The sequence below is a fragment of the Dipteris shenzhenensis genome, chromosome 2, assembly GCF_047967505.1.
Source record: "Dipteris shenzhenensis isolate YYH24624 ecotype China chromosome 2, Dip_SZ_1.0, whole genome shotgun sequence".
Lineage (NCBI taxonomy): Eukaryota > Viridiplantae > Streptophyta > Polypodiopsida > Gleicheniales > Dipteridaceae > Dipteris > Dipteris shenzhenensis.
The window spans coordinates 64,376,103-64,391,770 of NC_141597.1; the positions used below are offsets into that span (position 1 = coordinate 64,376,103).

At 41.8% G+C, this 15,668-nt stretch overlaps 1 protein-coding gene across 1 annotated transcript in view; it reads left to right on the top strand.

Moving 5' to 3' along the window:
• Positions 1-6,812: 6,812 nt before the first annotated feature.
• The window catches only part of LOC147905171 (uncharacterized), a 35,385-nt gene continuing 26,529 nt past the window's right edge, over positions 6,813-15,668 (top strand). The window contains exons 1-2 of the mRNA XM_087390810.1: positions 6,813-7,135; positions 8,948-9,171. Of these exons, the coding sequence (XP_087246936.1) occupies positions 6,934-7,135; positions 8,948-9,171 (426 nt within the window). The 5' untranslated portion in view covers positions 6,813-6,933. The remainder of the gene's footprint in view (positions 7,136-8,947; positions 9,172-15,668) is intronic.

Genomic DNA, 15,668 nt, shown 5'->3' on the forward strand with positions numbered 1-15,668 from the left:
TTCTTCATCCATGGCTTTCTCCCATTTTTCATTTCCCATGGCTTGCTCAAAAGAAGTGGGTTCTGGTTCCTGTATCACTTTGACCATATAGGCATAGTGAATGGCTGTAAATCCATCATATTTCAGCCTATCCACAGGATACCTATCCCTGGTAGACTTGCGCAAAATAGGCTCACTTCCAGGTGCTCTCAAAACATCCCTGGTCTTCCTTACTCCAGGTGTAACAACAGAAGGAATACCCAACTCATCATCAATGCTCTGTTTTGAGCCACTGGATTCACCATCCACACAAGAGTGACCTGCATTCACATCAAACATGGGCTGATCTACCTTCTCTTTTCCTTTTCGTGATACCTGCGTACCACTCTCTGCATTAGGGGATTCTCCTGATCTCAATCTGCCTGTCCATGGCGAAGTATGTGAACCACTGGTAGAGGACACTCCAGGTCCACTGATATTTTGTGATTGCTGCTGTACATTCTGTGCAGCATTACCATTTTGTGCATCTATATCAATCATCACATTTACTTGTTTATACCAGCTGCTCATCTCATCAAAAACAACATCTCTGCTCACTATGAACTTACGTGTAGAAGGGTTATAGCATCTATACCCTTTCTGCTGCAGAGAATAACCAATAAAGATGCACTTCTCAGCTTTTGGATCCAACTTGGACCTCAACTCATCTGCCACATGGACAAGGGCAATGCAACCAAAAATCTTCAAATGAGAAATATATGGTTTCCTACCAGTATATATCTCCTCTGGCGTCATGCCATGTATTGCTGCAGTGGGAGTCCTGTTCATTATATAGACTGCTGTAGCAACTGCTTCAGCCCAATAATAATCTGGTAGATCTTTTTCATTTAGCATAGCCCGAGATACCTCTCCAATATGCCTGTTTTTTCTTTCTGCAATTCCATTTTGCTGTGGGGTATGACTGCATGAATATTGCTGCTTTATACCATGCTCCTGCAAGAACCTTGCAAACTCATTTGAGAGGTACTCTCCCCCTCCATCTGACCTTAGGCATTTTATTTGTAGGCCTGTTTCTTTTTCAACCATAGCTTTGAAAGCTTTGAAGTGCCCAAACACTTCACTTTTCTTTTTCATAAAATACACCCACAGTTTTCTGCTGAAGTCATCAATAAATGTGACAAAATAGTGACAGCCTCCAATAGATGCAGCTTTTGTAGTCCACACATCAGAGTGGATTAATTCCAATGGCTTTTTACTCTCTTGAACATGCCTAGGAAAAGGTTTCCTTGCATGTTTCCCAAATTGACAGGCTTCACAAACCTTGTGCATTTCTGCAACCTTGAATTTAGGCAATCTTGCAACAATATTTTGGGCTTGCATTGATTTAAGTCGCTGTATATTAACATGACCAATGCGTTTGTGCCAAATATCAATATCTGCAACTACACCGGTCCCATGTGCAAACATTGCTGCACTCAATTCAGGCATGTCTGCATCCAACGTAAACATCCTGCCCTTCTTCTTTCCTTTTGCTATCAAGCGACCATTATTTTTCATATCCTCAACAAAGCATCCATGAGGATTAAATCTAACCTGCAAGCCCTACTCAACCATTTGACCAATAGAAACCAGGTTCTTGGTGATGTTCAGGACATGAAATACGTCAGACAAGTATTTCTTTTTCCCATCCTGCATAGAGAAAGGAATTTTGCCAATCTGCACAATAGGATGTGCAGTATCATCACCAGTCTCCACAAATCCTGGTTTTTCCATTTTTCTTGCATCCTGCATCCATTCAGCGTGACCTGTCATGTGGTTTGATGCACCTGAGTCAACATACCACACATCATTTTGTTCTTCTGCACTTGTCACAGAATTGGTCATATGCTACACCATAAATAGATGCTCATTTCTGTCATCACCCTGCCTGCTAGAAGATGCATAATTGCCTTGCTGCAATTTTCCATTCATAATGTCATTCTGCTTTTTGTAGCAGTCCTTAGCCATATGACCCATTTTGCCACAATAGTAGCATTCAATATTGCTGTTTGCATTTTGGCCTCTCTGCCATCCACCACGACCTCTTTGGCTCCCCCTGCCTCTAGAGTTACCACGTCCTCCTGCATAGGACTGGTTTTCTTGCGTTTGCTGCATATTCTAATTTCTACCACGGCCTGCAGATCGGCCTCCTCTACCTCTGCCTCTACCTCTGCCAGCATTTGAGTAGAAGACAGTTTCTTTTGAAGTTCCTGCTGAAGAAGATGCACCACCGTTTCTCTGCTCTTTGGAAATTAGAAAAGCAATCAACTCCTCAAAATCATGAAATTTTTCACGGGCGGCAATGGATGTCCGGAACTGTGCATAATCCTTTCCTAGACCATTCCAGGTCACAGAGACCAAATTGTCATCATCCACTGGCGACCCAATGGAAGCAAGTGCATCTGCAATTTTCTTCACTTTCATGTGGTAGTCATTTATGCTCAAATTTTCTCTCTGCACATTGTGCAACTCCTGTTTGAGTTGCATTTTCTTGGCTTGCGTATTTGTGCTGTACATTTTTGCCAAAGTATCCCATGCCTCCTTTGGCGTATTCGCATCCTGAATATGCACAATCATGGAGTCCGAAATACTGATAGACAGCCAGTACATAACTTTCCTGGCTCTCTCATGCCATCCTTTGAATGCCTGCATTTCCTGTTGACTGGGAACATTAGGAAGAACAGGTTCTTCTTCATTTCCTGTAATGAATTCCCAATAGCCTTTTCCCATCAAGAAATTCGTCATTCTAAACTTCCATGCCTGGAAGTTGTTCTTGTCAAGCTTTTCAGTGACAATCTGTGAAAGAGAATCAGATGCCATTACAGAACACTGCAAAATATTCTGTCACTGCAAAAAACACAGCTTTTGCCTCACACAGGTAGATCTGCAAAACTGACGAAAGTGGTATTTCACTACACAGTCACTTCCTAGTGACGATTTTGCATCAACAGGCAACAGGCATGAATCTGCAACTCCCAATATCTCTACACACAGGCATACAATGCAATTTCTGCGGCACCTTTCCACCGACTAGCTGTGCAGTGGTCGCACAGCAAAAAATAGGGCCTTTTTCTAAGTGCCTGCGAAGAACTCCCGCCTTCAAAACGGGCCCCGAAATGGCCTCAAATCTGAAAAATAAAGCCACACCGCGAAGGGTGTCTCAATCTGAGACAGTGCACTCTTGCACTTCCGGCTGTGCTACTTGCAGAGATTTGCTCCCAAACTCGAAAAAGGAAAGCAACACTGGTCCTCTTACCAGGACACTGCGAACTTGGTTTGCTTTCTTGAGCTCCTTACCACGAACAAGGCTCTGGTACCATGTGAAGATTGTGGGAGAGAGGGAAGGAGTCTCACTTGCGGCTTTCTCACATAAACAATTGGGGGAATACATACAAAGGTGGAGGCTGAAAACAGTTTTCCTCTTCTTAGTTGTGAAAGCCAAAAGAACTCTGATACAAAGAAATAGAAGAACCCTATATGTGGGTCTCAAACCAAACTCAACTAACTAAGGTGGCATACTAACTAAGCCACGAACTAGTGTAGATAAGGATAGCTATCATCCAGCTATTATTCGTGGGCGGTGTACCAACCGCATCTCCAGCTAACAAGTCGGTGACATAAGTACACAACGGTCACCCTGGCATATCTCGAGTGGAGCTCGATATCTCAACGCGATTAAATTGAGAGTTACTTCATGTTGAAGGATTTGGATCCTTCAACATTGAGTGGCACATGTCAAGGGATTTGAAAACATTGAAGTGCATGTTTGGAGTGGAGACATGTGCGAATGCAACTCTCCATGTATTTATTACATGTGGACACAATGTTTGCACAATAAGAGACATGCTGACAAGCTTGATGCTGATGGAATGTACGAATGGGCCAATGGTGTCACGAGTTGTGATCAGCCTGTTGCTCCAAATCAAGACAAGTTGGATGAGAAATGGATGCAATTCTCAACATCCCATTGGAAAGAGTGCACTTTTGTGTGTGGCATGTGGAGATGCACTTGATGGACAAATTGCTCTTTTTGCACATGGTGTATGTTTGGAATATGAAAGCATCTTGTGTTTCAAAAGTAGAAGAACTCTTGTCTAGTATTGGCTTGCATGTAGGGAACGTGAAGTTTCAAAAAGATGCTTAGCTATCAGGCGCTTCAGGAAATTTGCCCGCCAAAGTATCCATGAGTGGTGTAAAGGCATGAAGATTTTTATCCAATCATGAACGAAATCGAAAGAATATAGGTTGGGGTCATTGAGACAACATTCCATCACCAACGATGACGTGCAATTGCTTAAGGATGCTCTTGTCGAGTTCACTCAAGCCATGGTTGAGGAGTGGGGTGTAACTCACATCACACATTACATGGTCAGGCAAACCAAGCTCTTTACCTTCAATTCAAACTATTTGTTGCAATGTTGTATTGACCTCCCATGTCTTCTTTTTTTCAATGCAACATATTCTTTTTGGACACGCACCATGGTTTGCAGAAAAGTATAGATCTTTGAACGTGTGGAGTGCACAAGATATGGAAAAGTCATATTACACCGCGAGATGTGCATATTTTAGAAGTACATGTCATGGTGGTGGTGTGGTTCGAAGCAATGCACTGCATGAAATGTTTGAATGGTTTTACCATGTAATCATTGGTTCCTCACTTGAGAGGGAGAAAGTCTTGCAGAGCAACTAGGTCGAGCCATTAATGATGCAAATCAAAACAAGAAGCGGATTTTCTAAAAAGCTTCACGTGCTTCAGAGAGAATTAAACAATGGGTAGCAACAACAGTTCACTCTGGAAAAAGATGGACTCAAGCTCCTAGTTGACACTTGTTTTTTTGCAATTGCAATTATAAATATGTACCAATTTTTTGAAGATAAATTTATTTTAATTTTGCAAGAAATCCTTGTGATGATATTGCAATGTTTCTACATTTGGGAATGATATGAACTTGTTTTTATTATTACACTTGTGCTTTTTTAATTTGTTGGATTTTAATGAAAAGGTAGACCTTTAGGTAAAAAGCCTTATATATAGGGGCCATTTTAAACCTCAAACCTAAGGACTTAACCTTTAACACCTATATAAGACAAACACCTCACACATCAGTGTCACAATCGTGGATGGCAAGAACTAAACAAACAGGTCGACCAATTCATAGCACTATTATCGAGGTTGCTTACACACGCTCTCTAGCCATTCGTACCCTTCTAAAGCAATGAAGGCAAGCCCAACAAATAGAAGAGCAAGCAATGGTAGCAAGGAGGTAGGCTGCTAAGTTTGCACAGGCACAGGGGGCCTCACAAAATAGACCTGAGAGTATTCATGCACATGAGAGTTAGAGTAAGAAGAGAAAGAAGCATACCGAAGAGTGCCGCAAGGTGAGGAAAGAAGCAGGCCTATCTCCAAGGCCATGGGGTGCCAATCCCCACGATCTTCCCTGTGCTAGGCCCACCACAGGTGGAAAATGATTACCTCTTGAAGGCACGAGGGCCTACACAGAATAGGCTAGACTGCGGAAGCAACATGCATGAAAGAGTGTCAAATGATGTGGAGGTGGCAGCGGTGACAGTGGGAGTGGGGAAGGGAACAATCCACCCTAGAGAAGGAGGCAACATATGAAGCCTAAGCGGAGAGCACTTTTGGAAATCAGGAAGTTCTAGAAGTCCATGGATTTGTTGATTCTCAAGGCTCCTTTCACCTGACTAGTAAAAGAAATTTTGTATTCCTACAAAGATGAAGAGCTAAGTAAGGAAGGACTAAACTTAGAGGATGACACTCCAATGGTGCCTATCAATAAGTTAGACCAAAATACAACCTACCTAAGACCTTGAAGGAGACTGAGCTCTTTGAAAGGGGTATTTTTGAAACACCTAGGGATTCCCTCTATGTAAAAGCAATGTACGCCTTGAAGTGTATAGGATTTCATGGTTTTCCACGATAAGGTTTACAAAAAACAATGCTCTACCAACATGGAGGTAACGATTGCCTTTGCTAAGGCATATGCAAAGCAATTAAACCTAGTGTTATTGAGCAAGTCAAATCCATCGTGTTTGCACGGGTAGTATTTGCAAAGAAATATATGGAAGAGTTTGAGAAGAGTGGCTATTTTAATAGCCACTTCAGGAAGTGCAAGCTTGACAATGAAGGAACGAGTATGTTGCATAAGACACATGTCAAGAGGGAGACCATAGAGGATGAATCTCGACTATTTGATGACATTCTTGCCACATGGGGGCTGGCTTGAAGAAACCCCCATTTCTGCCAAACAATCTAGAAGGCATACAACATACATCAACTTTGAGCTTCGTATCAAGTAGGTTGTCGAGCTCCTAAACATGGGATCGAAGAAAGGAGCATGGTCCATCACCCAAAAATTCATGTCCATTACTGCCTCTTTTCCTTCACGAATCAAGCTAGAATCGGAATCCAACACAATTTGGCAATGATATCAACGTGCGGGTGTCTAGCAAAAATTAGTGATGAGAGCCCTGAAAAATCACAAAAATTATTTTTGTTTCTTAAAACCACTATGGCCATGCATAATGCCATGTGTGGCATCTAGAATGACAACAATCAGAGAAGTTATTTTCATTTCTTTAACACTAAGGTGGCTAAAGCACTATGGCCATGCTTTTAACAAACGTCCATAAATATTATATAAATTTCAAGGGAAGGAAAAGAGCAAGTGAAAGTGAATAAAGATGGGCCAAAGCTTAAATATGTATGGGGACTTAAATCTCACATAAAAAGAAAATACTTCACTACACCTTAAATGTAAGGCATGTTTCACAAATGTTCAGACTTCACACCCATCCGACGACCAAGGCTAAAAAAACGAGGTGGATGTTAACTCACGCCCTAGGCAACCATTTTTGCAGGCGAGTAGGAAGCGCGCGCGCGCGAGAGAGAGAGAGATGGTTGTCTTGAGATCACTGAGGATGACCGGCACTGATAACGCATTCCTTCCTTACAAGACCCGGCCACCCACTCAGCATGGGAGCCTCTGGTCCTTCTACTTCATGTGCGTGATGAGCTTGGAGCAGCAGCACGAGGAAGAAAAGAAAGAAGACCAGTGGCCTCCGTTTATGGCCCTTATCGATACCTTTAACTTTTCTGGTAAGTTTTCGTAACATGGATTGTGCTTGAAAAAGAACAGACGAGCGACGAGAATCATCCAGGCCACCGTCTATAAACATCATACGCATGCCAAAATTAGATCATATTGAACATCGCTTCATGAATCCTGGTCCGGAAACGTGCGGAATAAGCATAGGAGTGAATCCTGCCTATGCAAGTCAAAGCCAAAGGTCACGCATGATTACTCTTAATTCTCGGAGGCATAGATCACAGAGTAGTTTTTTCACACACAACATGCACATAACTGACGTTACATACGGCAGATCTCATAAGACCCTGTATATGCGAATTAGTTTGGATTATAAAAAAAACGAGCTGCACCTATTGCCACTTACAGGGCATGCCAACCATGAACTTTGATCTGTAGATCTTGGCCTGCAGGAGGCAAGAACCAGGACAACCGAGGACCAGGAGCAAGGAGCTGAAATCAGGACCAACTGGGCCTGGAACAGGTCGCCTGGGCAGCACGAGAGGCTGAACCTGGAAGCAGGAAGATTGGAGCGTTGAGAACTTAGGGCCTTCGCATTTTAGTCCCTTGTCTTCGCATTTCTTGTAGGGCCTTATCTACAGATGACTTCTGAGCCATACGTATAAGCACGGGAGGCTGAACCTGGAAGCAGGAAGAGCGTTGAGAACTTAGGGCCTTCGCATTTTAGTCCCTTGTCTTCGCATTTCTTGTAGGGCCTTATCTACAGATGACTTCTGAGCCATACGTATAATATTGGTGGATTCTAGACTTTCGACCTTATCAATGAGAACCATAATGATTCTGTTAAGATTTGCAATGACTTCCGACTCTTTGCTTTGTGGTGCACTTGTCAAGTAGGTATTCACTGCATTATCCAGTGCTTGTTTCCCCCATACATCCTCTAAAGATCCTCGTGTAGGCATTATGCTTCAGCAATTTGCCAAGTATCCAATGCATTCATACTGATTGGCATTTGTCATTTCCTCATCTAAGCTCATAGCAATTCCTGCATAGCATACATTGGTAAACAGTACTTGCTGCACCCAGTCAGCAATAGGCTATCTGGGGCAGCCTAAAAGGGGGAGGCCCGTCAAAACAAAGGGGAAGGAGCCTGCACAGAACTAAGAGAAAAGGGGAACAGTTTTGCTGTATGAAGTCTCTGAGAAGCCTCCTGTGTCAGACCGTAAAGTCCCATTGCAATTCCAGACAGCCATTTTCAATCTCGCAGTGCATCTAAACCAGGAGGCTGACACCGTCATAAACCCCCATCTGCTGACTCTTCTCGAGCTTTGCCCTCATCTGATAGATCTTCCTGATCTTTGCCTCCCTTGTTGCTTGTCTTAACTCGGATTATGATTTTCCCATTTCTGTATACAGCCCATTTCCCTGCATTTCTGGCCTCCATGACTTCGGCCATGCCTTCCTTTTTATGCTCCTGTTGCATTAAAGTGAGATCATCATCTAGGTATATTTTTGTTCCTTTTAGACTGCCTCTCATACTCATAAGAGTGACTCTATTTGCTGCTGTTCTGAATTTAATGACAAGGGGTCTTTGGGACAGCTTCATTTTGCCAGTCCTCCAAGCTGAGTCACAGTTCTCTCAATGATTGGAGTATGTCATCTCAATAAATCTGCCATCAAATGCTGTAAGACATCCCCCATGTGAGACAGAGTTTTCTATATTTTTTTCTACGCCACATGTAAGTATTTGTGTTCTTTGGCATATATATATATATATATATAGATAGAGAGAGAGAGAGAGAGAGAGAGAGAGAGAGAGAGAGAGAGAGGTTCCAATAGGTGATAAGTATTCTAATTTCTAGGAGTCGGTGACAGTGCCAGGGAAGCGATTGAAACAGCTTGCAAGCAGTTGTGGTCTTGTATCATCTTGGAGTTCCAGACGGGCAGGAGGTGTATCGGGCCGAGATGTGGAGCTAGTGAGATTGAGATGGTCAGGATGCTGGACAAGATACGGGCTGAATATTCATCCTTCAAGCCAATGGACATTCATTTGTATCATGTCTTTGCAGAGTTTGACCCTGCACATGTAAATTTTCTCTGCACATGTAAATTTTCTTATATATATATATAGAGAGAGAGAGAGAGAGAGAGAGAGAGAGAGAGAGAAAAAATGATTTAGTAACATCTACAAAAGGCCAAAATGACCTATGAGACCTAGAAACATAAGAAAGTCTAGTTACAATCCACTTCGGGGTGCCCATGGCACAAAAACAGCATCACTAAACTAAACTACTTTCAGGTGATAGGGGTGCCCACTGCATCTCCTCTCCAGCTTACTAAAAAAAAAAATCTATGATCTATGCTCATCAGTGAGTGGCCTTTTGTATATCAGTGAGGCTTAGCTTTACAATCTCTGATTAATGACTTCAAAAGCCGTTGCGGGACTAGGAGGCAAAAAGCACAACCAAAAAATCAAGGAGTGCCCATGGCAACTCAATTGGAGATTATTTATCACATAGCAAAACAACATCTACATTCTAGATCCTATCGTAGGGTGGCCTTCATTACATCAGTTTAAGATGGAGAGTCTTTAGGCTTGGATATAAAATCCCTAATCATTGCTTCTACAGTCTGGTAGGCAGCCCATTTTCCTGCTTTTCTGGCTTCTTTGACTTTGCTGAGTTCCATGTTTCTTTGTTTGAGCTGAGTCGGAGTGTTCGATTGTGGCCGAGTCTGCCCAGAACCTTCAGAGATTTGACATAAATTCAGTATGCAGACCTTTGTATGAATGTATGCTCTTGTGCGCTTGTGTGTCTGAGAGTATATATTGATAAAAAGTTCTCCCTCTACGCCTTTTCAGTTCTCTCTCTACCTCTATCTCCTACCCCTTTCTCTATACCTTTCCTCTTCTCCCTCTTCTTTCTTCTCTATGTTCCCCTCTCCCTCAGCCATCCTTGGCTTTCCTCCCCTTTCCCTTGCACTCTTCATTGCACCTTGTGGAGGCATTCAACCACCCATTTGCTTGAATATTGGCTTTGATAAGATCTCAGTTCAGTTGCAGCTTTGCTTGCATTTAGAGTTATTTCTTTCTCTTTTGCTTGCTCTGGGGATCTTCTTTTCAGGTTGCCTGTGTCGATCAGGGAAGAGTAAGAAAGATCCTTATGCATGTATTCCCTATGAGAAGGAACTATTGTGATGCGTAAGAACACAAAAGTGCAAACGATCCCGATTCTGCAAGAGAGAAAAGGATCCTGATATGCCCGCAGTTGCATGACATAGTTTTGGGTACGGCTGTTCCAATCTGCCGATTAGCCAAAAAGAAATAAATTCAGTGGTGTATGGGGTCTGCGATGTGATTTCTGGCCAGATATGTTGACTGAAGACGGAATGTTTACGGAGCTATTGAATTCCACCCTCTAAAGAGAATCGTTGATAATCCTCACAGACGACATATGAAATTGGTACAGAGCAAAGATGGATTCGACTTGGGGCAAATAACCTCGTCATTGTTGGTTTTAACGGATTTTCCCATTAGATAAGGCAAGTTCACAAATTTGTGACGTTTGGGATAATTGTCAGCATATGCGATTGTGTACGCAGCTGAAGATAATGTCGTCTGTAATTGGCATGTGGAATCATCTGTTTGATAATCACGTTACTCTTGCTGCATAGAAACTAATAGAGTGGCACCCATGATGTCAAGATTGAGATGTTCATAAAAGAACAAAACTAAATTGAGAACTTTTTGGAAAAGAGCTACAGGCTTCGGATCCATAGGCATATCAAGTTTTCTTGACTTCTGCCTACAACAGTTTGTTGAATACGCTGGGGAATTTAAGCCAATGTAAGCGAGAACGGAATAGTCCATGTCGACAAGCAGTTTGTGCAAGTATGCCTTATATAGTAAAGTTGGATCTCAGACTGAAAGAGGAGACAAAATGAGTTCCATAAGAGACAAGAGGTAATTGCAAGCCACAAATTTTAGAGAGCAACCAAGAATTAGCATTTTCGAGATCAAAAGACGCGATTTGGGTATCGCCCCTATAAATCAGCTAAAGCCGTAAATACTACATGAAATTGCTGAAGGGAGCATTACTATATGAATTAACGAATACAGAAGGGTAGCTGCACCAAAAAGAAAGAAAAAAGAAAATTTTGCTTGAGAGTAGCATAGGTGGTTCCTTGATCTATCATGTTAGAACATAAACAAAGACAATTTCTGGACAGATCAAATTGTGCATACGTTCCTACAATATTGAGAAAGGTGTAGACAATTACCAAGTTGTAAAGCACAGTTTATGCCTCTAATGGTGGACAGAGAAGTCTACACTAATGCATGCTAATGCAAACAACAACAGGGGTAGTTGAAGAAATAAAAATCTAAAATAGAATGCATATGTTGATGGGATAGATGCAACTAGTATCCCTATATAGTATATTGTTGAAAATTTGCAGACACAGTTTATGCGTAACTTGGGCGAAAATTTCACAAATGGAAATTTGAATGTCCGCTAATACGGCAAAAATATATCCCTAGATGAATTCAGGAACATGCCCAAACTCATCACATGAAAATTAAAAATTTTAAACAAGAAGTGCAATTTATAACTTCATGGTAGTCATCAAATCAATTATAAACCATCAACTCCATCATGCATAGTAGGGACTAGTTACCATGACATCCCCACTAACGTCATTAGCGCCCAGTAGTGGGTGTAGAACTCTGTATCAATATATGCTCTAACACACACACACGAGCATACATTCATACAAAAGTCTACATACTGAGTTTTTGACAAAGCTACGGAGGTTCTGGTCAGACTCAGCCATAATGAAGGCTAGCACTGAAGGGAGAAGGCTAATCAAACCATAGTCCAAACTTATTATTTCATTTTAGTCTCAACACGCCAATGTAAGCTCAATACTTCCAATTTGCAGTGCTTATCTGAATTGAGAAGCTCTTAGTAATGGACCATGCCACCTTTATGTTGGTTAGACCTCAACCAAAAGTAACAATTTCATTCTATGAAAGAGACTAAATTCATCTATTGTCGAACATTTAACCCTCTTCTATGGCTCAACCATTGCTTGTTCATACAAAGAAGAGGGACTCCACATTTCATAAAACATACTTTAATGTAGTAGTAGCACATGCAAATCTTTTGTTTACAGCAATAATTATCTTAGATACCTCGAGCAAATTTGTCCACTGATCTTCGTCCCCATTGCACTCCTCATTCCTTTTCCAAATCATCAAGCCATCAATAACATTTTTCTAGTATATTTGGTATTTGGAAGTTTTATGTTAAGGAGAGTGGTTGTGTGTAGTTGGCTTGTAGACAATGAAAATCTGGCTATTGTTTGCTTGTGGCTATTCTGGAGTTGCTCTAGCCTCCAGCCCGTGACATTGCTTAGGAAGATGATGATGTTGCCTTGCCCACGCCAAAGCTCTCACATCAATGTGACATACACGGAGGTCAAACAAGAGAGGTGAACAAGAGCAGTTTGAGAATGGAGATGTGAAAGATGATCTAGTTCCACCTTTGAAAATAAGTATACTTTCAAAACAAGATGTGTTCATTTCTCCGACATCTATTGATGCTTCACAATACAATCCTACAAATCAGCAATCCCATAGGCACTGATAATGGGAAAAGAGAAACAAGCTGGCTTTAAAAAAAACCAACATGTTCCAAGAGAACTCAGCTCACATCCCAGGGAACTCCCCATTGCCCACATGCGTGCACACAACATAAACATATATTGGTGGGTCATTCCAATTCCATTGAACAAGGTCAAATCCCTTTGACCAAGATCAATGTCTCTTGACTGAAGTCAATACTGGGTTCTCAGGTGACCGAAGCCAATCACACAACTATCTTGAGGGCACTTTTGAGACTACAACGTTACGTGTTGGTGGGTGAGATTTTGAACTTAAGACGGGTGTGCACTCGTGTCGGATTTTTTTTGGGCGTAATGATTGCCACACTTGTGCAATAATGGCATACAATTTGTTAAAATTCTTAGTTCTAAACACGACTGAGCTCGACACATGTCATTAGATGCATTTACTCCATGAGCATCCATGTCACAACCACTATGTATTTTGTCAAAAGCCTCCTTGTTCTGAACTCCACAGAGCTCTTCACCTATTAATACATGAACACTAGAGAGGTTGACACACGTCGCTACATGCATTTTGTTATTCTCATGCCAACTCTTTAAGCACCATCACCTAGTCTAACCCTTGGGCCGGTTCCCGTATTCTCCCGAGTTTTTGGAATTGCTACTGCCAATCCACTGGGCCGGTAGTCTCGTTTAATATAATCTGGTTCCTTGGACTTAATCCACTGGGGTCCGATTCCCCTTCACTTGGATTCCTCCAAATTCCTTTAGGACAAAGTCAGTGCTTTGACTAAGTCCTTTCACAAAATCTTTGGTTGATTAATTAAATTCTTAATTAACAACTACCTGGGTCTCTAATCCTGAGTCAAGTCCTTGACTGGAATCTGCCCATCTTTGACCATTAAATAATGCATTGATTCAAATCAAACTTTGATCAACTTTATTAATCCAATGATTAATTATAAGTGGTGACATCCCCTCGGCTTCTAATCTGTTGTCCTCAACAAGCTTCCTTATAGATGTCCAAGATCTCTAGATGGTTAGACAACATGTCTGCATCCATCCACTTGGCATGTAATGCCGAATAGTTCTAAAATTTTACAAGGTATCTGTAAAATTTCCTGCCTTGGGGGCCCTTATGTACAGTATGGTACACAATTTGTTTTGGTTGGAGGATCTCCTCCAAATCTTCCACCACTGGTGGGTCTTCCAGAACTGGTTCCATTGGTTTTGGTCCTGGTACTTCTTGAGAAGACTCACATGAAAGGCATTGTGAATCCTCCAGCGATCTAGCAACTCCAATCGGAAGGATACTGGATTTATCTCATGTATGACTTTGAATGGCCCATAGTACCCGGGGAATAGTTTAGCATACGCCTTTTCTTTACCCTTCATCTTGGGGAGCCTTGTCTTCTCAAACCTTAGAAGTACCCACTCTCCAACTTTGAGGTCAAGCTGCCTTCTATGTTTATCTGCAGCTTCCTTTTGCTTTAACTGAGACCTCTCTATGGCTGTCCGTACCTGGCTGAAAGCTGTCTCGAGATCTCTGACATACTCATCAGCTGCAAAAATCTCATCCTTTGTCCGAAGGATTGGGGGTAAAATTACTTTTCCTTAGATGACCTCAAATGGAGCTTTTCTTGTGGAGCTAGGCATTGTATTATTATAGGCAAACTCCACCAATGGGAGATACTTTTCCCACTTAGTTTTTGCTCAGCCAGGTAACATTTAAGCAAATCCAATATAGTGGAATTTGCTATCTCACTTTGACCATCTGTTTGAGGATGAAATGAAGAAGAAGAATTCAACTTCGTCCCCAAGTTGTCAAACAAAACTCTCTAGAATAGGCTGGTCATTTTGGGATCACGGTCACTTACAATGGACTTAGGCATCCCATGGTGCTTAAATATCTGTGCAATAAACACCCTTACCATATGATCTACCTTAATTGTCTTTTTATCTAGAATGAAATGAGCTTGCTTAATAAAGCGCTCAATAACAGTCCATATCCCATCATTCCCGTTTTTCAATCTTGGCAGATCAAACACGAAGTCCATTGCTATACTTTCCCACAGTGCCTTCTAGTACTGGGAGTGGCATCAAAAGACTAGGTGTCTTATGCCTATATACTTGACCTTTTGACAAGTTAGGCATTCTGTGACAAACTAATAGAAATCTTTTCGCATTCTTGGCCAAAAGAAGTATCTTTCCAAAGCTTGGGTGGTTGAGGCAATCCCTCTGTGTCTTGCATAGGGTGGTGCATGACATTCTTCCATGATTTTCTGCCTTAACCCTCGGGTGATGCATAGGCAATCAGCTTTCATGAGATATCCATCTTTCATGGAGTACTGACTAGAGGACTGTCCCTCAAGCATTTGCTGGAGAATTTCCCCAAAGTTTGGATCCTTTGCATATTGGGACTGCATATCTTGTAAGTCTTGATGATAGGCAATAGTGACATTATGCACTTGAGGTCTCCTAGACAGAGCATCTGTTGCCTTGTTCTCTACTCTTGGTACATACACAATCTGAAATGAAACATGGACAACAAATTTTCCCATTTAAAGTGCTTTTCAGATAGCTTTGTTTGTGTCAGAAAGTACGAGAGACTTTGGTGATCCGTCTTAACAACAAAATCAGCTCCCAAAAGGTCACGTTTCCAATTGGTGAGACCATGGATCACAGCCAATAATTCTTTTTCATAGACCCCTAAATGTAATTCCGCATCACGGGGCCTTCTGCTGTCGTATGCTACCACATGCCCATCCTACTGGAGCACTGCTCCAATGCTGTCTCCGCATGCATCACATTCAACAACAAAGGCCTTGTATAGATCAGGAACCACTAAAATGGACATCCTGAGCTATAATTGGGGCCTCCTCTTGGGCAAATAGATGCTGCAACCGAGGATCTTTCCTGAAGGCCTCCATTTGTTGCATCATTTCCCTGATAGTTTAT